Source organism: Bos taurus, chromosome 11 (genome assembly GCF_002263795.3).
Source record: "Bos taurus isolate L1 Dominette 01449 registration number 42190680 breed Hereford chromosome 11, ARS-UCD2.0, whole genome shotgun sequence".
NCBI classification, from domain to species: domain Eukaryota; kingdom Metazoa; phylum Chordata; class Mammalia; order Artiodactyla; family Bovidae; genus Bos; species Bos taurus.
The window spans coordinates 88,105,959-88,131,655 of record NC_037338.1 but is presented as its reverse complement, the minus strand read 5'-3'; the positions used below and the strand labels follow the sequence as shown (position 1 = coordinate 88,131,655).

The 25,697-nt window shown below is 49.2% G+C and overlaps 1 protein-coding gene across 4 annotated transcripts in view; it reads left to right on the top strand.

Annotated features, from left to right (window-relative positions):
• Positions 1-25,697, top strand: part of ASAP2 (ArfGAP with SH3 domain, ankyrin repeat and PH domain 2) — a 158,156-nt gene that overhangs the window by 55,953 nt on the left and 76,506 nt on the right. For 3 of the 4 annotated variants that reach the window (XM_024999543.2, XM_024999541.2, XM_059891824.1), the window contains exon 3: positions 9,559-9,704. In XM_024999543.2, coding sequence (XP_024855311.1) covers positions 9,559-9,704 — 146 coding nt within the window. Of the gene's footprint in view, positions 1-1,429; positions 1,586-9,558; positions 9,705-25,697 lie in introns of those variants that run through there. The other variant, XM_059891825.1, reaches the window with a different exon arrangement.

Below are 25,697 nucleotides of genomic sequence, written 5' to 3'. Positions count from 1 at the left end.
GTCTAGACTTTTCGCAATCTCTTTCTCAGCTCTTAGGTGCTTTCCCCCCTGCCGGGAAGTCGATGCCAACATTTTTCAGCCGTTTGACATATCAGTGGGTGGAAAATTCATCTTTATCGAAAAGGAAGCAACAGAAGATTTTCATTTTCACTTCTCTAGAATTCCTCTAGCTTAAAAGTTTGGAGCTATTTTTACCGAGAGTGAGATATTCCTTCTTCACCCTTAGTCTGAATATCCTAGAGAAATTGGCACATCCTTGAAGTAAAAAGTACAAAGAAAGAAATGCTAATTTTTCTTGAGACCCTTATTATCTACTACCTACAAAATAAAATGAGTTCAACTTTGTTTCTCTCTGTTATTTGCAATGCTAAAAAGAATGTGGCTGTTAACACAGAGAATTATTTTTATTACCATATCATAATTAGGATAGAACGATTCAAAAATATATGTAATTATTTAGGTAGTGAAGTGTAATGTGCATTAAGCAGGTAGTATATCTGGCATGATTTTCCACCTGTTACATGAGAAAATAAGTTATAATCCTCAGTGTTTGTCAAGAATAAGGTGAAACTGGTATTTTGTTACTTTGTTGTGGCATTGAGAACTGGAGCCTGGAGTTTTTAGAAAGAAATTTGGCCATGCATATCAAGAAAAAAGGGAAGCACTGATTCATTGGAAAAGACTTTGACACTGCGAAAGATTGAAGGCAAAAGGAGAGAAGGGCAGCAGAGGATGAGATGGTTAAATAGCATCAGTGAGTCAGTGGACATGAGTTTGAGCAAACTCCAGGAGATAGTGAAGGACAGGGAAGCCTGGTGTGCTGCAGTCCATGGAGTCGCAAAGAGTCAGATGCAACTTCGTGACTGAACAACAACTACATCAAGAAAAATAAAATCATTTTTGGGGAAAGGCACAAAGATGCTACTTGCATTACTTATCAACGTGAAAACCTGAAAGCCTCCTATAACTAAGTCAGAATATAGCTCCTTGATGGAATAATGGTTATACAGCAACATGAAGAAAAATGCTTATGGTGAAACTTTCAGACAATAAAACTGAGACTACAAAATATGTGTATACCATTATCTGTGATTTAAAAAAGAATAGATTGTAATCCATGATGATAAAGCGAAGAAAGTACATCTGTTGAAGCACTTTTATAAATTTAAGAATGGAAACAATAATAATAATAATCTGACACTCATATAAAGTGTCGTGTATAGGCCAAACCCTCTTCTGAATAAATACATTGAGTCCTCACGCTGTGAGTTAGGTAATTCCATTGTAGATGAGGTCCCTGAGCCGTAAAGGAGTGACTGTCCCGGGGCTGTCCAGCTGGCAGTTAGAGGAACTGAGATTCAAAACCAGGTCTGCTTCCCAGGCTCTCCTGTGACCATGGCAACCTAGAGACACTGCCTGGGGCACAGGGGTGATGGGGTGCCAGCGGGGAAACACTGGGCAGTAATGCCGTGGGGGCGTCCTAGACCTCATCCAGCTGAGCCGGAGCAGCTCTGATGAAAAACCTCCCGGTGGTCTGGTTGGTCACACGTTCACTGTGAGCCTGCATGTGACCGGCGTGCCAGAGGTGAGCACAAGTGACCTTCGGGAAGTGTGTAGGTAGTGGCCCCACTACCTGCTGTTGTTAGAGCAGCTTTCTAAGAGGAGACCCACATGAGAGCCGGAACCCCGTGGCGGTGGCGGGGGATGTGGGAAGGCCCTGGGATGTCTTCACTTGCAGGGGCGTGGGGGCGAGCAGAGGGTGCATCTGAAGGCTTTCTTAGAATGAGGAAGTGAGAGGATTCCCTGCCCCTCTCTCTGGGGTAGTTTCAAGATAGCAGGTTTTGACTCAGGTCTGAGGGAGAAGTTAGCTGGGGGATCAGCCCCGGGGTGAGCTGGTCGTCAAAAGGGCTCCAGCAGAAAGAGGACTGGCGGGTAGCCCGGTGTCTCTAGGGCAGTTTAAGGGGGAGCTGGAGTCGTGGACTCGAAGACTTTGAGGTGTCTTCCAGGGACAAGGCTCTGAGCTCCTAGTTGTCTCTTCTCTGCTGGTTAAAAACAGTGACTGGAACTTAGATGGCTAATTTGTGGAATCCCAGCAACTGTGATCAACATATTAATCATGGAAGGATAGCGCATCTGAAGGAAGGCTAAGATCTGTGACTTAATGTCCCAAGTATTAACATGAATCATGTGTGGTTTGTACGTAATCAGGTATGATCACACATAATTAAATATGATTAACATGGTCATATTTTGGGGGTAGGGCATTTATGCTGGTCTAGGCTAGGGCTTTTTTACCTGGTGTGTTGGGTCTATGGACAGGCCTAAAGGGTCCATGCATCCCAAAATCTGTATGAAAAATTATGTCAGGATACCTTTTCCTGAAGAGAGAATCTACAACGTTCTACTGATTTTTATTGTACATCATCCAGTCCCTTGGACTGCAAGGAGATCAAACCCATCAGTCCTAAAGGCAATCAACCCTGAATATTCAGTGGAAAGAACTGAAGCTGAAGCTCCAATACTTTGGCCACCTGATGCGAAGAGCCAACTCATTAAAAAAGACCCTGAGGCTGGGAAAGATTGAGGGCAGGAGGAGAAGGGGACGACAGAGGATGAAATGGTTGAATGGCATCACCAACTCAATGGACATGGATGTGAACAGGCTCTGGGAGATGGTGAAGGACAGGGAAGCCCGGCATGCTGCAGTCCATGGGGTTGCAGAGTCGGACACGCAAAGAGCGACTGAACAACAACATCCAGTAGATAGGTCTCGATTTCTCACCCCCTCCCCACCTCCCCAACCCCGGGTATGCTGCTGCACCAATTTTATACAGAGGTGACTGGGGTTGTGTTCAGTTAGTTGCACAGACTCCAAGTGTCATTTTTAAATTTTTATTTAACTGTTTATTTAACTGCACCACTTATGCGGGATCGTAGTTCCTCAACCAGGAGTCAAACCGACGCTTGCACTGGACCACCAGGGAAGTCCCCCCAAGTGTCATTTTGTTGCCATTGATATAGGGCAGGATCAAAGAATATCAGGTGATCACAGGCAACAGTTGACACATTTTAATAGCTCGCACCGTGACCTTCTGAACTGATTATTGGCTTCCTGTGCCAGACATCCGCAGCGGTGACATCCAAAGGTCTCCATAAGTCAGAGGGGACACCCCAGGGAAGTCTTGATGGAAGTGAGTTCCGTGTGAAGTTTTGAAAGTAGGAGGGGCCCGGTGTGTTGCAGAGAGCAGAGGACATGGTGAGACCTAGGGGCGAGGCCGTCTTTCCAGATGCCTGTGTGCCTGGCTTGAGCGGGACCCAGAGGGCTTGTGAGAGAGGACAGGAGTTCTCACCAGCCCTCCTGGTGGCAGGTGCTTGCGTCTCATGAGGGACGATGCAGGTACTCAGGCCAGCTTGCAGAGGCTGTGTCTGTCATGTCAGCTGGCCCAGGAGAAGCTGGTCCAGAAAGACGGATTCTGGTCATCTCAGAGGCACAGAGAGCCAGGGTCAGTGAGCTGTTGTATCTGGCATTTCAGATTTCTCTCTTTTATTTATTCCTTGCATTGTTGTCTGATGATAAAGATAATATGAGCTTAGTTTAGAGCATTTTAAAAAATCCAGAAAAGCAGTGGATCAAAGTCAGGGTCCAGTGCATGCCCGCCTCTCTGAGATGGGAGGGGCTGGGCTGTACTCCTAGTCTGAGGTTCCCAGGCTGTGACTCTGGCCAAACAGAATTGCCACCTGGCCCCGCAGACTGTCTCCTCCAAGAAATGCCCTCTTGAGGAGGACACAGCGATGCACAGGAAAGCACCTGGCTTGCACCAGCTGCCAGGTACGGAGCACCTGCTCTTTTAACACCACCTTAGCATTTTGATGTTCTTTCCTTTCAGCCTTTTGCCTACGTTTTACATTTTTAAAAAATTGAGATGAAATATATAGTTCTGTGTCCTGCCTTTTTTTAGCTTGGCATTCTGTCCCGACCATATTCCTACATCATGATGTTGAAAGCTTACATAATATTCCATTTTATAAGAGATACTCTTAACCATTTCCATATCGTTCGAGCTTCATGCAGTTTCAGCTTATCAGTGGTTCCCTGTATATATCTCTAAGCACTGGATTATTTCTTTGGGATAAATTTCTAGAAATAAGAGGGAATGACAGACAACAACGTTTGAAAAACTTTTCATGCAGATTACCAAATTGTGAATGGAAAGATTGTTATCTGGGATGACTCCAGAAATAAACGTTCTAAAAATGGTTTTCTCCCATGGGGTGTTCACAGGGTTGAGATTCTGTTAGGCAGAGAGGATTATCTTTGACTCCGGGAAACTGCTTTCCCATGTGCTGTTTGCCGAGAGTCAGATCTGGAACCAGGGATGTGCAGGGCCCACGGCCTGAGGGGAAGTGGCCCGGCCTCCTTGCCATTGAGTTGTGCAGGTTCTCCTGATGACACAGTTGTGGCTCACATTTGAATGTTAATCATCCTCTAGGTAGGGTTTTTAAAAAGCTGTGACTGTAGAGAATGTATTTCTCTCCTAAAATGCACCCTTGGTGGAGCTGTCTGCATGGATGCTGGGTGTGTGCAGTATCTGCTTGGATTTGCTTCCGCCTGACCCGTGAGTGGCTGGTGGGCTGGAGGGTCCCAGTCAAGGGGAGCACCGACGGGCTGCCTTCCCCCACCCCCACCCACACCCCCGTTTCTCTCTGGTCAGGGCTTTTGGAACTTTGGGTCACCAGTGCGTGTGCTTGGCCTGGAGGATTGTAGCACATGCCTGTGTTAGCCTAGAGCTGGGAATAGTGACTGTGTGACGAGCAAGTGAAGAAACGTTTCCCCGCATGCTTGGGGGGACTTGGGAGGACTGGGCACTGGGAAAGCTGAGTTCTAGTTCTCTAGCTGCATCAAACTAGCTTGTGTGAAGCTGAGCAAGTCAGTGCCCTCCCTGAGTTTTGGTGTCCTTGTCTGTGCAGAGGGAGTCTCTGTCCTGGTTTCTTTTCAGGATCCTCCAGACTGTCAAGACCCCAGGAATGGCCGTGGGTGGGTGGGACAGTGAGGCCAGTGCTCTCCTGAGATGGCCTTGCGTCAGGAGCTGGGTGCTGGCGGGCACTTGCAGACTGGGACAGTGGTCACAGCCTCTGCACACACGGGACCCCTCGGCCATTGCCCTGGGGTCAGTCAGTACCTTCCTGTTCCTGCTCGTCTCTCTTTGGTAGCACTAGGTGGGCGGTTGGCTTCCCCGACATGCTGTGGTCCATCCAGTGGGAGTAAAAAGGCTGCCCTTTTTCCTTTTGGATCCAACATTTTGCTTGAGCGGCATGCACTGGGCCTCTTCCTCGTATCAGTTTTTAAACTGACATAATCAAGTAAACTAAAAGGCACCCAGCAAGGCCCGGTCTTCACCCCTGGACACACTATGTGCACCTGTCCGCTGGCCTCACGGCAGCTCTTCCTGCAAGAGTCTCTGATTGCACCCCCTTTGACGGATTGGTGGAGGGTCTGACCTTGGTGCAGTGAGGTGGGGGAAATGGGAGGGCGGCCGGCCAGGGGAGAACTGGGGTCTCACCTGCTGTGGTCTCAGGGATTCACATTCTCATCCTCTCAAGCCCGTCCCGCGTCGGAGTTTCTTGGCCCTGGATCATGAATGAGAACCAGTGAAGATGCAGCTGAGCAAGGAGGAGGTGGGGAGTGAGCTCTTCTGAGAGGGACAGCCTTCACAGTGCTCTAAATAGGAGATGAGAGACCCAGGTTGGGCTCTTTCCAGAAACTTGATTCCCAAGCCATTTATTTTAGGTTCCTATTTTAAATTTAGTTTTGGCAAAAGAAAAATAAAGCAGCTCAATGACTTTCTCTAGTAGGAACATCTCAAACTTTGGGTGATGTGGACCAGTAGGCCAGACAGACAATACATCATGTGTGAAGAGTTTACCGTCCTGATGGTGGGCACCAGGCCCAGCTGTTTCAGGGAGACGCCCGCATGGGCTGTGGTCATTTTTCAGGAAGCTTTTCAAGTGTGTTTGCAAGAAGAGAAATTGGTCTTAAAAACCTCACCTCGATCAGTGTGTGAAGAGGTTCCTGTTGACCTAAGCTGGGACAGTTTTGCACATCAAAAGACAGTGATTGCAGTGGATCAGAACGCTTGAAGTATAAATACATGAGGTGATGGTGACAGTGATGGTCCAGAACGCTCATTAATCACCATCGGGGTTGCTGGGATCAGTGCATTATTTTGAAGGTTGAAAAGGGAAAGAATTTTTATGAAAAAAAGTGACCTATACCAGGTGGTCAGTTAAAAGGCCCAGAAGGAGGAATGAGAGGAAGTGCGTCTGTCCTTCCTGGCCTTGCTGGCTGTTTGTCCTCTGTGCCGGGTTGGTTGACTACCCCTGGAGAGAAGGCAGCATCCTTTCTCCCAAGGTTGTCCCAGGCTGGGGGCAGCCTGCATGAATAGAGGATGGACTTGACCCCTGACCCACCTTCTTGTGTGATCTCGGGCAGATCATATAGACCCTCTGAACCCTACTTCACTCAGCAGATAACAAGGGATGCTGCAGCTGGTACCATGTAGTGTAATTAGGTTTAATTGAATGAAAGGCTTGTGCGCCACTTAACTGCCTTGACTGAAAACTGACACCCCCTCTCCCTGCTCACCCAGAGCAGCTGTGAGGGTCCAAGTGTGTTGTGAAGGCAGCACGTGGCTCCCGAGGTGACTGTAGCCTCCGAGTTCCTGTCTGACTCAATGGGGGCAGGGGTGGGGGGTGGCGATAGTGACATCAGCCCCAGACATCTGCTGGTGGCCGCCACACCCTTGCAGAACCACACGGAATTGCCCACGTCTTGACCGCCAGTTTTTAAATAGTTACAAAACGGTGTGTGGTTTGAAAGGACCTGCCCCTCACTGTTGGCCGTGTGTTCTAGAATTATAGGGCAAAGGAGGAGTAGCCGATCTGCCTCTGAAATGGAATTTAAAAAATATAAAACTTGCATGCCTTTGGCTTTGGCAAGGTAAGCTATTTTTAGAATGGCCCGCACAGCAGGGAGACCTCGAATGGGCTTTGGGGTCAGGCAGACTCGGGTTTTGCACCCCAGCTCAGCCACTTTCTGCCCTGCTTCCGTGGACAGTTTCCTCTCAGCGTTGTGAGAAGTCACGCATTCACGTGTAGGTTGTTGTGAGATCTGGAAGAACTGTGGACGTTGTCTGTGCTCAATGTGGATGACATCTGTGCTGCTCTTCACCGTTGTCACGGCTGCTGGCGTGTGCTGGGTGTGGGTGAGCGGGATCCTCCCCTCATTCTTTGATTCTTACCTTCTCCTTGCGAGTGTCTCACAGCAGGTCTTTGTCCTTCACGTGGCCCTGCCTGTAGCCCCGTGAGAGTAAATGCATGTGTTCCCAGGTCATCTGTGTTTACTAGGAGGTACAGACTCCAAGGTCTGGACCTGCTAAGGGCTCTTCCAGCTTTACCGCCTGTTCAGCACAGGGTGGGCTGTGTGTGTGTGTGTGTTCGCATGGTGTGTGTGTGTGTGTGTGTGTGTGTTGCTGAGTATAGTCTCAGAAAGAAAAGAAAGTGAAACTCGCTCAGTCATGTCTGACTCTTTGTGACCCCGTGGACTGTAGCCCACCAGGCTCCTCCATCCATGGGATTCTCCAGTCAAGAATACTGGAGTGGGTTGCCATTTCCTTCTCCAGGGGATCTTCTTGAGCCAGGGATCGAACCCGGGTCTCCCGTATTGCAGGCAGACGCTTTACCATCTGAGCCACCAGGGAAGCCCACAGATACATACAATGCACCCAGAACTCTCAGGCTCTTTTCTAGCATAGAAGATAGTCGTAATAGAAAGAAGGAAAAGGACCGAAGTGGTAGAATTAGTGTTCTCTTGTCTTTGTTAGATACTCAGGGGAATCCCGTAAGGCATCCACATGCCCCCGATGAAAGCCGAGGGCCCAGTGCCTGCCGGCAGGTGGGTGGGCGCACCATCAGTGTATCCTGGGGTCCAGCTCAGGCCCAGGGCCGCCTTCCATGAGCACGTGTCCCCTGTAGGTCCCAGCACTGCTGACAGTGGTCCCGTTTCCCTGAGGAGGACTTTGGGGGGGCCACAGGCGGTTTTTCAGGATCCATTCTTTGGTGAAGGAGCTGCAGCACGGGGCTTTCTGTGGTCACCTGGCAGCCTGGGCTGTCCTTGTGAGGCAGCAGTCTGGAGACGTGGCTGACGTTGCCTAGTGTGGTTCACGTGCAGGCTGACATGCCCACCCTCCCGCCCTAATACAACTGTAGAGTTGTGTCACATTTCTGACTGGAGCCATGGAACTCCATGTGCCCATGCCAGGAGGCTGTTTTATTACAGACTGGCGGGTTCATTTAAAAATGCTGGCCCTGAAGTGAGGGCTCACATCCAGCCACATTGGCTAACCAGAATTCTGTGTCCCCTTCCCACCCTGCTTCTAACCCTGAGATGGGACTCTGGCTTCTGCAATTTGACAAGGATCCATGTATGATTTTGATGTCCCACGGGGCCTGGGACTCTCAGAGTTGGAGACTCAGAACCTAGGCTTTTCACGCATTAAGCTACTGCTGCCTTGGAGCCTAATGGTGATAAAACACCTTCAGATGGGTGACCAGGGTTTGCTTTTTTCATTCAGACAACACATATGTGGTCTTACATCTCAAGCACAAAGATGAATAAGACTTAGTCCCTCCCCTGTAAGCACCCGGTGTGTTGGGGACCACGCTTCCCAGGTGGTTGCATGCTTACCATGCTGAGTACAAGGCCAGGATGGTGTTGAGGACATGGGTGGGGGCATGGAAGGCCTGGAGAGGAGGGCAGGGCTCCCGGGCAGAGGGTATGTCATGAGGAGAGGTGCCCCAGCCTGTGCTCCAAGGACTGTGGCTCGCCTGTGTTGCAGGAGAAGCCAGGGTGTGTGGCTGGCTGAGTGTCCTACCAGAGGCTGGGTTCCAGGAGAGGACTAGGGCTATGGGCTGCGAGTCCTGCAATCATGTGGGCCGTGAGGGGTGGAGGGGGCGTCGCCTTGGGATTTCATCGCATCAGTTAGAGATTGTGGGGCCATGGGGGGAGGTCCCCTTGGGAACTCATCGCATCAGCTGGAGACCATGGGACTTGTGTGAGGTGCCTCCCTCCTGGTCATCCTGCTTGTTCTTTGGGGTCTGTTGCTGGCGTGATTGAGGGCTTCCCTGGTGGCTCAAGTGGTAAAGAATCCTCCTGCCAATGTAGGAGATACACGTTTGATCCCTGGGTCAGGAAAATAACCTCAAGGAGAAAATGGCAACCCGCTTGAGTATTCTTGCCTGGGAAATACCATGGACAGAGGAGCCTGGTGAGCTACAGTCCATAGGGTCGCAGAGTCAGACACAACTGAGCACTCACACACGCACGCTGCTCCGATGGGTGGTTGTTGGGACGGCAGAGTTATTTCTGTCCCTGGTGCAACTTGACTTTTCTCAGATTTTCAGGCTTTTAACAGGTCCAATTTTGCTCACACGTCAGGACCTGGCAGAGGGCAGGCCTGGAGTGCTGATGCCCTGACCGTGCCTCTCCCGTTACTGTTGCAGCACACGTGGAAAACGAGGAGCAGTACACACAGGCGCTGGAGAAGTTCGGGGGCAACTGCGTGTGCAGAGATGACCCGGACCTGGGGAGCGCGTTCCTCAAGTTCTCAGTGTTTACAAAGGAGCTGACGGCGCTGTTCAAAAACCTGGTGAGTGTCATGAGCGTGTGCGGTGAACAGGTGGTGCGGAAAGTGCCGGCCGACGCTCTGGCCAGGAAGGGGGCTCCATAGATGGTAATTGAGGTTTGCCTGATGAACGAGGAATATGTTTCCTACCTGCAGTACCTAAAAGAATTATATTTTCTATGTACGTTAGGTCACTTTGGAATAATTTTAGAATTGCAATTTTTACTCTAGTGAAACTTTTTTAAAATTTAACTCGGTGTTTTACAGGTGCACAGCTCAGGCTCAAAATGGATAAATGCATTCATCTTCTTAAGGGGCTCTGAGTTCAATTTTCAGTAGTTTCTTAACTGGGCAGAGTAAGCCTGTTTCTGGTGATTAAAGTAGGTATTTAAACTTCCAGGATTTAATAGATGTGTTTCAAACTCATCTTACACAGCAAGGTAACCTTTAATCAAAGCCCAGAAATGACCGTGAATATTTAAAGGCCATTCATGCTCCCAAATGCAGAACCTAAGAAAAAAACTCACTTTTTAAAGCAAACGGAAGTATGGACTGAGTAGTTCCTGCCTGTGGTAGGAGCTGGGTAAAACGGGGTGAATGGGCTCTTTCTTGTGCTTGGCAGCCCTGTGTCACCCCCGTTATGGGAGCCGAATTCTGAAGAAGTGGGCAGCCTGAGAGGGAGGGGGTGTGACCCTTTGGGCGGTTTCTTCCATGAGGGGAATGTACTCGGGGATGGTCCCGGCATCTCTTTCCTGTTTTTCTCTCCTTAGCTTCTCCCAGAGGTCATGGACAACCAGACCAGGTCAAGAACTCAATAATGCTTTCTGTGTAGGTCACAAACAACAGCGTCTTTTCCGTTTGTCCTGTCAGCAAGCTCATAACAAGTGAGAAACGAGCTCCTCATTCTTGCAGTAGTGATGGTGGCTGGTTTGGACATCTGGCCTTGGAAGGGTGGAGACAAGGGACCACAGCGTGGGGGTTAATAACCAGGAGGGGAGAGGACCAGATCATTACGGCTCTCTCGGTCTCTCTCCGTGTCCTCTCTCGTGAAATGTTTCAGTTGGAAATGGTAAGAGTAAGAAGCCGTTGCTGTGCTGAAGTTCTTTACTCGGGTTAATCTGGAGCCTCTTGGGGCTGTTGTCATGTTTGTCTCCCGTTTGTCAGGTGACAGGCTGATGGCACGCGGACCATACCTGGAGCCCGGCTCCCCCCTTCCAGCCCCACTCCCTCCCCGGGCACCGGCACTTGGCTTGTTAGGGCCTCACCGCTGAGTCACAGGGGAACTTTTCTTTCCTTCCCCCACCCCCCCAACTGGAGAAACTGCATGGTCGCTGGGGAGTTCTCTTTAGACACTGACATGCGGGGGGTCTTCTAGTGTAAAACCAGCCTGCGGACTAATCCCCCAGCCCCTCGGGAGGTAAGCCCCTTTCTGGCTCACTGAGCTGCCAGCCAGCTGCCACATGCCTCCCTCTTAAATATGAATGAACTGCCCCCAGAATCAAAGAGACCAAAATAAACAGAAGGAAGATCTGAGGGGGGAACAGACAATGCACAGAACAGAAGATAACTTTAAAGAAGCTGCATTTAATTCCTCAAAAGAAATCGGAAGGGAGAGTGGGATACAGCTTGTCATTAAAGAGGGGGAGACGGTTAATGTAGGAAAATGTGACATTGGAAATCCTACAAGAAGGGATAGAGTGAGCCAAGTCTCTCAAAATAGATCAGAAGGACCAACCAAGGCCAACAAGTAGGGGAGCAGTTAAAGGATGGGCCGGGGATTCATCCTCAAGGTCCATTGTCCAACTGACAGGCGTTTTACAATAAGAGACTAGGACAGAGAAGAGGACAACCAAGTGAAGCTGCGTGTGAGCTCAACCGAGTGTAAGACAGTTCCTGAAACTAGATGGAAGGGCCCAGGGCAGTGAGGGAAAGGACCTGCCCACCCCAAGGCATCCCCTCCGAAGTGGTGAGAGACCTTAAATGCCTTCAGAAAGCATCACCATGGCACTGGCTGTCTCAACAGTAACCCTGCTGCTGCTGCTGCTGCTGCTGTGTCACTTCAGTTGTGTCCAACTCTGTGCGACCCCATAGACGGCAGCCCACCAGGCTCCCCCGTCCCTGGGATTCTCCAGGCAAGAGCACTGGAGTGGGTTGCCATTTCCTTCTCCAATGCATGAAAGTGAAAAGTGAAGGTGAAGTCGCTCAGTTGTGTCTGACTCTTCGCGACCCCGTGGACTGCAGCCTACCAGGCTCCTCCATCCATGGGATTTTCTAGGCAAGAGTACTGGAGTGGGGTGCCATCGCCTTCTCCGCAACAGTAACCCTGGAAACTGTGAAAGGTCTGGAACGTTGCTGCTAAAATCCTGGGGAACATAGTCTAACCTAGAATGAGACCCAGCACCTGAGCGTAAAAGTGGACTTAAAAGAGACGTTCCAGGCATGCAAAGCTCCCAAGCGTCATTTCTCTGAAACTCCTAGAGGTTGTGCTTGAGCACCGTGAAGAGGGAAGCCAAAAAAGAGGAAGATGTGTGAGTCAGGGACCAGGATCCAACCAGAAAAAAAAGCAGTAAAAGGGGTCCCACGAGGACGGAGAAGGGAAAAGTCAGCGCCGCGACTGAGCAGGCGGCGTGGAGGCAGGAAAGGGAGGCCAGGGGCCAGGGTCTGTCCCCCACCCCAAGCAGCCAGCCCTGGGTCTTCTTTCAGCTGATCTCCACTCAGGTTTTCTCAGCTGTGAGATGGAGATGATGACGCCATGCCTGGTTTTGTTAGGAGCACAGCCAGTTGCTTTTGCACATCTTAGCTTATTTCATCCTTGTAACAATCCCATAAGGTGAGTCAGTATTGTCCCCACTTTGAAGGTTAGGTAACTGAGGCCCTCCTGGTTTAAAGAGCTCATCTTCCTCCCGGCGGCTTGCAGTCCTTGCCAGCCTTTGGACGTGCACCTCCAGGTGTAGACGAGCCCACCTGCATCGATCCATATGGTGGATCCTACGTGAAGTAGCTTGTCCTCAGCTTTAACATGAGCAGCCGTGCAGCTAGACAAAAGCAGCCCCTTCGTTTCTTGATTTTCTGCAAAACTAAAAGCAGAGCAGGGCCTGGACATTGTGACGCATACGCTGCCACGTGCGGCCACTACCCCATGGTTCTGCCACCCAGGGCACATCAGAATCCCCGCCAGGGACAGTTAAGAATCACATCTGGGTCTTAAAACCCCAATCCCATGCCCTTTCCTCTTGGTATTTAAAGGAATTTAGGCCCCTTGTCACCTCCTTGGGAGGAAAAAGGGACAGAACAAAAGGGAAGGCAATGCAGGGAAAAATGTGGCATAAAGACAAGCCCCTGGGTTGTATTGCTGCAGCCGTGAGGCGCCTGACACCGCAGCTGCCTCATCCTGAAACAGGGGTGAGAAAACCACCCTGCCTCACCTGGCCAGCATCAGGATAACAGGGATCAGTGGGAACAGCTGTTGGTAAATTAGAAACCCAGCACACAGGTGTCATGTCTGTGTTACTGTGGTCAGGTAACTTATTACAGGGCTTCCCTGGTGGCTCAGACGGTAAAGAACATGTCTACAATGCAGGAGACATGGGTTCGATCCCTGGGTCAGGAAGATCCCCTGGAGAAGGGAATGGCAACCCACTCCAGCATTCTTGCCTGGAGAATTCCATGTACCGAGGAGCCTGATGGGCTACAGCCCATGGGGTTGCCAAAGAGTCAGACACGACTGAGTGACTAAGCAAAAGCAATTTACTACAGCTCAGACAGCAGTAGCTCTGAGTCCAGGTGCATAACTGTCATTTTGGTTTTTACTTTTTACTATCCTGTTTCCAAGCAGATATCTTATTTGTGTGCAAATTCGCGTTCCCAGGCCAGGTGCCCCTGTCAGGGTTGGTGCTGCAGCTCTGTGGCCTTAGGGATGCCAAGGGGCCTCTAAGAAGCTATCACTGAGAGTGAGCTGCTTATAGGAGAATTCTCCTTTTTTGGTATTTTGTATACCATTCTTACTCCTATTTTGGTCAAATCTGTTCTATCTCTTGTTTTAAAAGCCTGGCTTTTGCTTTTCTCTCAGGCATTCAAAAACCATTTCAATTCCACATGGCCAAGACCTTCAGTTTTACCTCCTCGTCCAGAAAGAATAATTACCACCTACCTGCTCTTCAGGATGAAAGAATGTTTATAAAGCAGTTAGAACATCTCCCAGAGAAAAGCTAACTTAATAGAGAGGGATGATTTTGTTACTAATGGGTGAGATTCTCACCTTCAGAGAGGCTATGAATTCTCTCTGCAGTAATTCAGGAGAAAGCAAAAAGCAAGGTTGCCCCCAGAAATGTAACAGGTGTGAAGTCAGGCTGGTGATAAAGTCAGCGCAGTTTCCTGTGTTCCTCGAAAGGTTTTTCAGGGCTGCTTCAGTGTTACAAGGGTGCCTTCTGAATGCATTTGACTCAGTTCTAATCGGATGGATGAACCTAGGGCCTATTCTACACAGTGAAGTCAGTCAGAAAGAGAAAGACAAATACTGTTTATTAATGCATATATATGGAATCTAGAAAGAGGGTACTGACGAGCCTGTTTGCAGGGCAGAGGTGGAAACGCAGACATAGAGAAGAGACTTGCGGGCACCAGAGGGTGGAAGGAGAGGGTGGGATGAATTGAGAGAGTAGCATTGAAACATATACATTACCATGTGTAAAATTAGAGAGCTGCTGGAAATTTGCTATATGGCGCAGGTGGCTCAAGTCCAGTGCTCAGTGACAAGCCAGGGGGTGGGCTGGGCTGGGAGGTGGGAGGGAGGTTCAAGAGGGAGGGTGCATAGGTATACGAATGACTGATTTCATGCTGGTGTTTGGCAGAAGCCAGGGCTTCCCTGGTGGCTCAGTGGTAAAGAATCCGCCTGCAATGCGGAGACCTGGGTTTGGTCCCTGGGTCGGGAAGATCCCCTGGAGGAGGGCACGGAAGCTCACTCACTCCAGTCCTCTTTCCAGGAGAATCTCATGGACTGAGGGGCCTGGCAGGCTACAGTCCATAAGGTTGCAGAGAGTCGGACATGGTTGACTGAGCAAAAGCCAACACGATATTGTAAAGCAGTGTTCCTCCAATTAAAAATAATTTTTAAAATAAGTGGCCTTTTAGTGAGGGGCTGCGTGAAAGGACAGATTTCCTGAAAGTTCAGTTGCAGGTATGTCGTGTCCAGCTCTGTTTTCAGAGAAAGGCTCATGAAACACATACCCTCAGATCATAAACCTGCCCCAGGTGATAGCATGGCCCAGGAAGGAGCTCCAGGGTGAGAGCTGACAGCGGCCCAGGGGTTGAGGAATTTCACTTCACTCACATGGAAAGAGGAACCTAAAGTCCCACTGACCAACGTGTACGGAAGTTAAAAAAAAATTTTTTTTTTAATACACGATTGGAATTAGAAGACGTAAATAGCAACAGAGCAAAGAGCTAGTAAGGTTGTTGGGAAGAGTGTGGCTTTGTCCCTGTGATGCAGGCAAGGCCCGACAGGGAGGCCTGAGGCAGTAGATGCTGATTCTCCACAATAACAAAGCTCATCGCGTTTTGCTCAATGTGGAGCTCACTTAAGCAGAGGCCCTCAGCCTCAATGATCCCGTAAACTTTCTCCTGTTTTCGTGTCTACTGAAAATGTCTTACATTCTTTCTCTTCTTAAAGCATTTTTAAAAATTGCAATAGAGTTAATTTACAGCGTTGTGTTAGTTTCAGTGTGTAGCAGAGTGATCCAGTTACAGAGGTATATTCTTTTTCAGATTCTTCTCCTTTGTAGGTTATTATAAGACTCTGACTATAGTTCCCTGTACAGCCTGTTGTTCCTGTGTTTTATCTGTAGTGTGTGTGTGTTAATTTCAAACTCCAAATGTGCCCCTGTCCCCGCTGTCTCCTCTGATAACCGTAAGTTTGCTTTCTATGTCTGTTTTCCATTTGTTTTCAAATGCCCTACAGTATTTATTCAGCGGAGGCATTGATCGTAATTTCATCTTTAGAGGAGGAAGGTTTACCGTTGTCTCAGTTCAGTTCAGTCGCTCAGTCATGTCCGACTCTTTGTGACCCCATGGACTGCAGCATTCCCTGTCCACATCCCCAACTCTGTAATTTACTTAAACTCATGTCCATTGAGTCAGTGATGCCATCCAACCATCTCATCCTCTGTCGTCCCCTTCTCTTCCCGCCTTCAATCTCTCCCAGCGTCAGGGTCTTTTCCAGTGAGTCAGTTCTTCATATCAGGTGGCCAAAGGATTGGAGTTTCAGCTTCAGCATCAGTCCTTCCAATGAATATTCAGGACTGATCCCCTTTAGAATAGACTGGTTTGATCTCCTTGCAGTCCAAGGGACTCTCAAGAGTCTTCTCCAACACCACAGTTCAAAAGCATCAATTCTTCGGTGCTCAGCTTTCTTTACAGTCCAACTCTCACATCCATACATGACTACTGGAAAAACCATAGCTTTGACTAGACAGACCTTTGTTGGCAAAGTAATGTTGTACAGTTGTCTAGGGCATAAATTAAGGAGCTGTGCTGAACTCTAGAGAAACCCCCCCAGTGCCTGGTACCTGCTGTGTAGGAGTAACTGCCCTTAGACTGGTGTCAGACTGTCAGATTTCCATTTTCAAGGTCTGTTTTTTTTTTTAATATCCTGACACTGTTTGCCGCGCTAATTGCTGGTCTCCACCTCTCTTAGTGCCTGCTTCCCCAGCACTGTGAGCTGGAGAACACCATGACCAGCTGCTTAGGTTGTACACAGAGTAGGAGTCTGTGATGTCTGAATGGGAGGGCTTGAAGGCTGGGGCTTTCCTAGGGGAACAGAGTTCTGGATGGACCTACTGACAGTCATGTTGGACACCTGGAAACCTCTGCTGTGAATGATTTTTGTCTGGCCTGATACATGCTTGGAAATTCTCTTCACTGAAGAAGACCCTTGAGAGTGCCTTGGACAGCAAGGAGATCAAACCAGCCAATCCTGAAGGAAATCAGCCCTGAATATTCACTGGAAGGAAACTGATGCTGAAGCTGAAGCTTCAATGCTTTGGCCACCTGATGCGAAGAGCTGACTTGTTGGAAAAGACCCTGGTTGATGGGAAAGATTGAAGACAGAAAAAGAGGGCAACAGAGGATGAGATGGTTGGATGGCATCACCGACTCAATGGACATGAGTTTGAGCAGACTCCGGGAGATGGGGAAGGACAGGGAAGCCTGGCGTGCTGCAGTCCGTGGTATTGTGGAGTTGGACACAACTGAATGACTGAACAAGAACACGACAAGATTTCAGCACTGCAAGCTGTTTCCTATACTTACAGATTCCTGACCCAAATGAGAGCATGTCCTTAGTCGGACCAAAACAACAAAAGCAGTAGGGCCTCTTACTGTCAGAGCCTGTGTTTGGTTGCAGCACAGACACTACTGTGTACGCGTTGTACTTCGATTCTTTTTTTTTTTTTTTTCAGAAAGGCAGGGCCACTTCATTGTAACTTCTATGGTACGCTGACTCCTCAAGGTCAGAGAGGGTGGGAAAAGCCCTGGAGGGGCGGGCCCAGGAGGAGAGCTCAGCTGAGAAGAGTGAGCAAGTGCCTGTTGAGGGCACCCAATTCCCCGGGCAGGAAGCACTCACTGCTCCCATCAGGGCTACTTTGATTAGGATGCTGTGTGGGCCGGCCCAGCCCTGTACGAATGCCGCGGAGGTCTGCGGTGCGACCTCAGAAGGTGTCGAGGTGACTCTCACAGCCTCGGGTGCTTGGGTCCTCGGTAGAGGTGGGTGGGGGTTCTAGGGGCTATCCCAGGGTCCGTCCACGTCCAGGCCCTTCGCCAAGTTCATGAACACATCCTTTACCTTAAAAGTGAAAGTGTTCGTCGCTCAGTGTGTCCAACCCTTTGTGACCCCTTAGACTGTAGACTGCCAGGCTCCTCTGACCATGGGATTTTCCAGGCCAAACATACTGGAGCAGGTTGCCATTTCTTTCTCCAGGGAATCTTCCTGACCCAGGGATCAAACCCCTGTCTCCTGCATTGCAGGCAGATTTTTTACCCCTGGAGCTACCAGGGAAGCCCTCCTTTAAACCTAAAATTTGACAAGCTACATCAGTACTTGTAAATTCTGGTTTACAAAGCTCTTGGACATCATTTGTTTCATTTGCCATCCCCAGAGCCTCGTCTTGCCCTCAGAGAGCCCTAGCCTTGCACTCAAGTGGAGTCAACTGGAGCTACTTAGAAACGCAGGACCCCACCCCCAACCCCTAGGCCCTTGTCTACTAGGCCTGCCGAACTCCATTTTCCCAGGGCACAAATCAGCCCATTCTAGTCTGAGAAGCATCACCTGAGAGCCGAAATTCTCAAAGTATGGTCCGTGGACCAGCAGCAGCAGCATCTGCAACTAGTTAAAAGACACAGGCCCCACATACACCTGCTGAATTGTGGTTCTCGAGCTTCACCCAGTGACAGCACCTGAATAGCTGCTAGAACACTCTCTGCTGGGCACCGTCTCCCAGAGTTCACCCTCCATTCGCATTTATCAGTCCTGGTGACACTGAGCTTGGTGTCGGAACCAGCTGTGCTAAGGACAGCCCAGTGGACCACTTCCCATTTTCCCCCGGGGAGACTGAGGCCGGGATACCAGAGTGTACACTCGGCTGTGTGTCCACCCTCAAGTTCTCAGAGCTGATGCGTTGGAAAAGGTGCTTTCGTTTTTGGTGATGGCTTAACTCAGCAGTTTTAACGTCACGTGGGTCTTAGAAGACACTGTGGATTGATGAGTCCTGGGCTTTTCTGTGCCGGCCCCCGCGCCTCTCAGAGTTGACCACATGGCTGTAGGTGGGCTGCGGTGGGTCGTTTCATCATCTGCTCCCCAGTGGAAGAGGGTCGCTGTTTTCTCTGCACTTAAAACCTGAAAGATCAAAGCGGAGTGACTGCCAGAGACGCAGTGCTAAAGGCAGAAACCGGGTCAGCTGTCTCCCCTCTTTCTTGTGTGAAAGTTGCCAGTGTTTTTGGCAGCTGCCTGGTTTTGATCTTTCAGTTTGCGTTAAACACTCAGGAACTGCGTGGGCTCCCCATCTCCCTTTTTAATTAAACAAACCATCAGAGTGACTCTGCTGCCAAGAACCAGGCCTGGGTGCGTGTGTTCATGAGGGCCCCACGTGAGAGAGCACGCAAGACACTGTGTGGTGTGTGCACGTGTGTGCATGCGTGGTGGGCCTTCGGCAGTGTTTTCACCAGCCCCTGGGGAGAAATCTCCAAAAATGAAAGTGGCCTAGGTGGTTTTCCTTTGTCAGGTTTTCCTGTGTGTCTCTGAGGAACTGCTCTATGGACTGGAAATAGGGAACCCCGACATAGACGGCACATCGTGGAGGGTGGGCACCTCCAGGGGGAGCAGGTGTTCGGCCTTCCAACCCAGGAATGGAACCCAGATGTCCTGCATCACAGGCGGATTCGTTACCGTCTGAGCTACCAGGGAAGGAGGCCCTTTGTAAGATCTGTAGCAGCTCCCAGATTGGGAAGAACTCAGAAACTTGTGGATAAGCCAGGTGATGGAAAACTGTTTCACAGGAATGGGAGGGAGCCACTGATGCAACAACACTGATGGCTCTCAAAGCAAGGATGAAAAAAGCCTGCAGAAAGCAGTGCACGGTGTAGGATTTCACGTATGTGAAGCCCTGGAAAATGCAGGTTACTCTGTGAAGACAGAAGCAGATCAGCTGTTGCCTGGAGACGGAGATGGAGGAATGAGCAGCTGGGAGGTAGGGACTCCAGAAAGGCCCCGGGGGTGACGGGTGCATTCACTATCTGCATTTGGGCAGTGGTTTTCTGGGTGCGTGTACCCATCATAATGCCCACACTAATGTGGGCAGATTATTGTACTGAGACATCAGTTACACCTCAGAGCTGCTTAACGTTTTCTTGAGGTTGCTCATGTAAAGCACTGCTGTCCACCAGAACCGTGTGTCGATGGACATGGTCTGCATCTGCTCTATCCAGTATCAGAAGCCACTCACCACCCGTGGCTCTTGTGCACCTGAAACATGCTAGCACAGCTGAGGAACTCAGTTTCTAACTTGATTCAGTTTTAAGCCACTTCACTTTGGATGGGCCTGTGTAGCTAGTGTCTTTTGTAATGGACTGCACAGGTGTAAAGCCTTTCCTACTACTGTAACACACCCTGCAGCGCACACACATGCATGCACACACACACACACACACTCTCTCTCCCTCTCTCCCTGCCCCGGGTCTCAGGCTCCAGCTCCTGGAGAAGACTTCGCAGCTCCAGGCGGGTGCAGCCTGTTTCCTCCGTGCATGTCCTTGGCTCATGCCAAAGCCTCTGCTAGGAATGCCCTTGTTCGAAGCAGTGAGATCTGAGGTCTTTGAGCTCTCCGCCCTCCCACACAGAGGTGTGCACGTGTGAACAGGTTTTTGCCCTTCTTGAAGTCTTAACTTTACCTCCTTAACTCTGTGATTTCCAGTAGTCATGTATGGATGTGAGAGTTGGACTAAAAAGAAAGATGAGCACCAAAGAATTGATGCTTTTGAACTGTGGTGTTGGAGAGGACTCTTGAGAGTCCCTTGAACTGCAAGGAGATCCAACCAGTCCATCCTAAAGGAAGTCAGTCCTGAATATCCATTGGAAGGACTGATGTTGAAGCTGAAGCTCCAATCCTTTGGCCACCTGATGCAAAGAACTGACTCATTGGAAAAGACCCTGATACTGGGAAAGATAGAAGGCAGGAGGAGAAGGGGATGACAGAGAATGAGATGGTTGGATGGCATCACCAACTCAATGGACATGAGTTTGAGTAAACCCCGGGAATTGGTGATGGACAGGGAGGCCTGGTGTGCTGCAATCCATATGGTCGCAAAGAGTCAGACACGACTGAGCAACTGAACTGAACTGAACTCTGTGACTGAGCAGCATTTGCTCAAGTTAAAAAGGAAACAAAACCCTGCAGATCCCAGTGTTGTCATTTCAGTCTCTGCTTTCATAGATGAGGCATATTAAAATAAGCTTACATGACACAGCTGCATTTCAGGTAAGGCACTTTAGCCATGTTTTATATATGGCCTTTTAAGGAAACACTGATTGTCCGTGAAGAGTTGGCCACTATGAAGGGTTTTTGAGGAGAGCCCTTAAAAGACCTATTCTTTTCTAGACTCAAAAGCCAAGAAGATTCTACCCAGCAGCTTTTGTCCTGAGTCTTCTTGTTGTTTGTTGTTCAGCTGCTAAGTCATTTGGACTCTTTGCAACCCCATGACCTGCAGCACGCCAGGCTTACCTGTCCTTCACCATCTCCTGGAGCTTGCTCAGACTCATGGCCATAGAGTTGATGATGCCATCCAACCATCTCATCCTCTGTCATCCCTTTCTCCTCCTGCCCTCAGTCTTGCCCAGCATCAGGTTCTTTTCCAGTGAGTCAGTTCTTTGCATCAGGTGGCCAAAGTATTGGAGTTTCAGCTTCAGCATCCAGTCCTTCCAGGGGGTATTCAGGATTGATCTCCTTTAGGATGGACTGGTTGGATCTCCTTGCAGTCCAAGGGTCTTCTCTTTGCTGCTCCTGAGAATAGTGCGCTGAGATGTGAGAATACTTTCTAGCTTCAGGCTTCTGGACGGATCTCCAGGGCAGTGCAGGTGTACTCGCTGCCCGATTTGGGAAGGGGAATGCTTGCGGGGTCCTGGGGGTCAGGCTGGGACCAGGGGCGGAGCTTTGCCTGGCTCAGCAGCTGCTGGTGACCAGTGATGAGCTGAAGGAGCAGCTGAGACCTTGCCCCTGTGTCAGGGGAAGTGTTGGGGCGGGAGCGGATTTTAGAGTATGAAAGTGGCAAAGCTAGGGTCGAGGAATTTTGAGACCAAAACATAATAATTAGGAAGAAGCCCTGTGGAAAGATGGCTGCTGTCTGGCTGTATTCCCCCACTGCCCCCATCTCCTTATCTGTCTCTGCTGATCAGCTGTGACATTACCGAGGCCGCCCTTGGTCTCTGATAGCCTGTCTGCCTGTCTCTCCATGACTGACTCATTCTTCTCCTTCTGAGATTACAGACATTTGATCACTTATCAATTATTCTTGTCAAGACATATCCAAGTGAACCCAGGAAAAGGGAAGACAGAGAAGGGGAGGACTGTTAAAGATTGCCTGTGTGCTCTCGGTGTTGGATCCGTACTTACTAGCAGCGATTAAGAGTCATAATTTGTACTCAGATCGAGCTTGGTGTTTCAGAAAAGCCGTTTTACTTGTTAAAACTAAGTCAGAAAAGTCAGAGGATAAGAGAAAGCCCAGTGCTTGCTCGGTGCTAAGGAAAATATTCGCGTTGGGTCGCCCAGGGGTAGTTTTAATTCTTCCCATAGATCATAACGGTTGCGTTGCTGGTAAGTTGAGGCTGGAGCCATTGAGCACGACGTATGTGCAGTGAGCCCTTGGCTGTGGTTTTCACCTCTCGTGGCCGGAATGGGGATGGTTTGTTCAGCTGTGGACCTGAGACTGCGGGACAGCTCTGGTACAGGCTGTCCGAGGGAGGCCCGGAGCTGGTCCTTCCTGTCCCAGACAGGACACCTGGGCTCCGCACACGGTTCAGGGCTCAGGCGGAGACCTGGACCAGTCATTTCCTGGACGCTCACGCTGAGTCATTGTGTGTTGTTCAGGTTGCGTATGAGAGCAGGTAGATGCAAAGGGCAGGCAGAGGCTGGGGCCGGGAGTGCGGGTGTGGTGCTTTGCTTGTTGCAGCTCTGCATATGTTCATAACAGTTTCTTCTTTAAAAAAGGAAAAGCAGCTTTATGAGCTGTATTGTATATCATAAAATTCACCCATCCCATTTCTACAAGTCAGAGATTTCTAGTAGCTTTACCAAGTGTGCAGCCGCGACCTCGAATCAATTTGGGGACATTTCCTCACCCCCGCCCCCCCACTGTAAGGTCCTTCCCGTCCCCTCATAGTTAATCCCCATTTCCACCCCCAGCCCCAGGCAACTACTGATCTACTTTCCATCTCTTTTGTAGTAATTTTTGCTAATTATGTTCTAATTAGAGAAGTAATAGCTTCTTATTTTAGATCACTTAAGTAACCCCAGAAAGAGAAGTGGCTGGAAGGAGGGCCGGAACTCCCTTGGTGGGATCCTCTCCGGACTGCTCTTTCTAGCTCTTACCTTCCGCTGCCCCCTCCTCCCACCTGGCTGAGGTGCTTCCCTTCTGCTCGGGTCCTGTGCCGGGATGCCCTCCACCCGCTCCCACAGCAGAGTCCTCCCCGTCTTTGAAGGTCCGTCCCATGTAATCCCCCGTCAGCAAAAGATTTCCCTGGTGTTCAAACTGAAAGCGATTCTCTCTTCTGAGCAATTCCGTGGTGTTCTATTTATGGCTCATAGGGTTTCCGTGTGGCACATACATGCTTCATCTTCCTTACTAAACGGTGAGTCATGAGGACCGAGCTTCTGTCTAATGCGTCTTTGTCGCCCAAGCCCTCTCACCTGCTCCATCTCCCATTGCTCCCTGAATGCCCCGTGTGCCGCCTCCATCACTGTCGTCACGGCTGTGATGGCTGTTGCGTGTCACGCCCACCTTGTCCCCAGTGTCCAGCGTGAAAGCGGGCCCTGTGTTTGCATGTTCTTAGCTTTTTACTCTAATGTTTAATTCTTGGATGCTGAAGCCAAGTTTACCTCTTCTCACCTAATACCTGTCCTCACTACCTGACTTCTTATTTCAATTAAAAAAATAATAAGAAATAATAATAAAGTCTTTTTTTTTTTTTTGGGCCACACCACACAGCTTGTGAGATTTTAGTTCCCTGACCAGGGGTTGAACCCAGGCCCTCTGCAGTGGTAGCGCGGAGTCCTAACCACTGGACTGCCAGGGAACTCCTGGTAACAGTCCTAAAATAGACAAGTAAACAAATTCTGGGTACTGTTCTTCTTCCCTGCTCTGCAGAACCTTGTTTTTCTCTCGTTCATGCATGCACTCACACGTAATGCACCTCGTAGAAACACACCAGAGTTCTTCCTAGAAACAGAAGTTTTAATCAGCAGGCACCTTATTCTTTTTTTCCCCCAACCCACCGTGTATCTGTTTGTTCCAGTATCTTTAGTTCAGCCTCCTGCCCTAAGCGGCTCTGATGCCCCCTCCTCAGGCCATTCCTGCTGCTCCTGGTCTTACACTGGCCTCGTCCAGGCAGCACTCAGGACTGACCTGTCCAACTCCAGCCAGGACTCTGCAGTCCAGTGGACAAAGGGACAGAGTTGAGGCTTAGGAACTGGAACAGTCACGTTTTTTCCAAGCCCAAGTCAGCCCACCTGACTGCTCAGAACCACTAGTATCTGTACAGAGTCCAGCGTGTTGCATGTCGTGTGTCTTACACTTTCGTTTAATTCTTGGTGTCTACATATTTATGAAGACTCTTGAGAGTCCCTTTGACTGCAAGGAGATCAAACCAGTCAACCCTAAAAAAAATCAACCCTGAATGTTCATTGGAAGGACTGATGCTGAAGCTGAAACTCCAATCCTTTGGGCACCTGATTTGAGGAGCTGACTCATTGGAAAAGACCCTGATGCTGGGAAAGATTGAAGGCAGGAGGAAGAAAGCAGCAGAGGATGAGATGGTTGGATGGCATCACTGACTTGATGGACGTGAGTTTGAGTAGGCTCCAGGAGTTGATGATGGACAGGCAAGCCTGGTGTGCTGCAGTCCATGGGGTCGCAAAGAGTTGGACACGGCTTAACAACTGAACAACAACAAATTTATTCTTCCTCTGAAATGGCAAACATTGATTTGTTCATTTGTAGCCAGCTTTCTGCTGTCTGTAAAATAGGTGCTCAATAAATACATGGTGAATGAGTTAACAAATTCCCACATTCATAATGTGATGTTTAAAACTATTAATGTATCTCTAGATTCTGTCTCTTATTGTTGTTCAGTTCACTCACTGAGTCATGTCCGGCTCTTTGTCACCCCATGGACCGCAGCACGCCAGGCTTCCATGTCCTTCATCTCCCAGAGCTTGTTCAAACTCATGTCCATTGAGGCAGTGATGCCATCCAACCATGTTATCCTCTGTTGTCTCCTCCTGCCTTCAGTCTTTCCCAGCATCAGGGCCTTTTCCAATGAGTCAGTCAGCTCTTCACATCAGCTGGCCAAAGTATTGGAGCTTCAGTAACAGTCCTTCCAATGAATATTCAGGGTTGATTTCCTTTAGGATTGACTGGTTGGCTCTCCTTGCAGTCCAAGGGACTCTCAAAACTCTTCTCCAACACCACAGTTCAAAAGCATCAATTCTTTAGTGTTCAGCCTTCTTTATGGTCCAACTCTCACATCCATACATGACTACTGGGAAAACCATAGCCTTGACTAGATGGACCTTTGTCGGCAAAGTGATGACTCTGCTTTTTAATATGCTGTCTAGGTTTGTCATAGCTTTTCTTCAAAAGAGCAAGCATCTTTTTAATTTTTTCATGGCTGCAGTCACCATCTGCAGTGATTTTGGAGCCCAAGAAAATTAAGTCTGTCACTGTTTTCATTATTTACCCATCTATTTGCAATGAAGTGATGAGACCAGGTGCCAGGATCTTAGTTTTTTGAATGTTGAGTTTTAAGCCAGCTTTTTCACTCACCTCTTTCACCTTTATCAAGAGGCTCTTTAGTTCCTCTTTGCTTTCTGCTGTAAGGGTGGTGTCATCTGCATATCTGAGGTTATTGATATTTCTCCCGGCAATCTTGATTCCAGCTTGTGCTTCAACCAGCCCGACATTTTGCTTGATGTACTCTGCATATAAGTTAAATAAGCAGGGCCACAATATACAGCCTTGACGTACTCCTTTCCCAATTTTGAACCAGTCCATTGTGTCCTTGACCTGCATACAGGTTTCTCAGGCGGCAGGTAAGGTGGTTTGGTATTCCCATCTCTTTAAGAATTAAAGTCAAAGGCTTTAGTGTAGTCAGTGAAGCAGAAGTAGATGAGTGCAATGGAGAACAGAAAAGCTTGAAGCCGCCCCTTAGGATTTGTGGCATGCGTGAGCTTGATAAGACGAATGCAGGGTGGAACCTGTTAA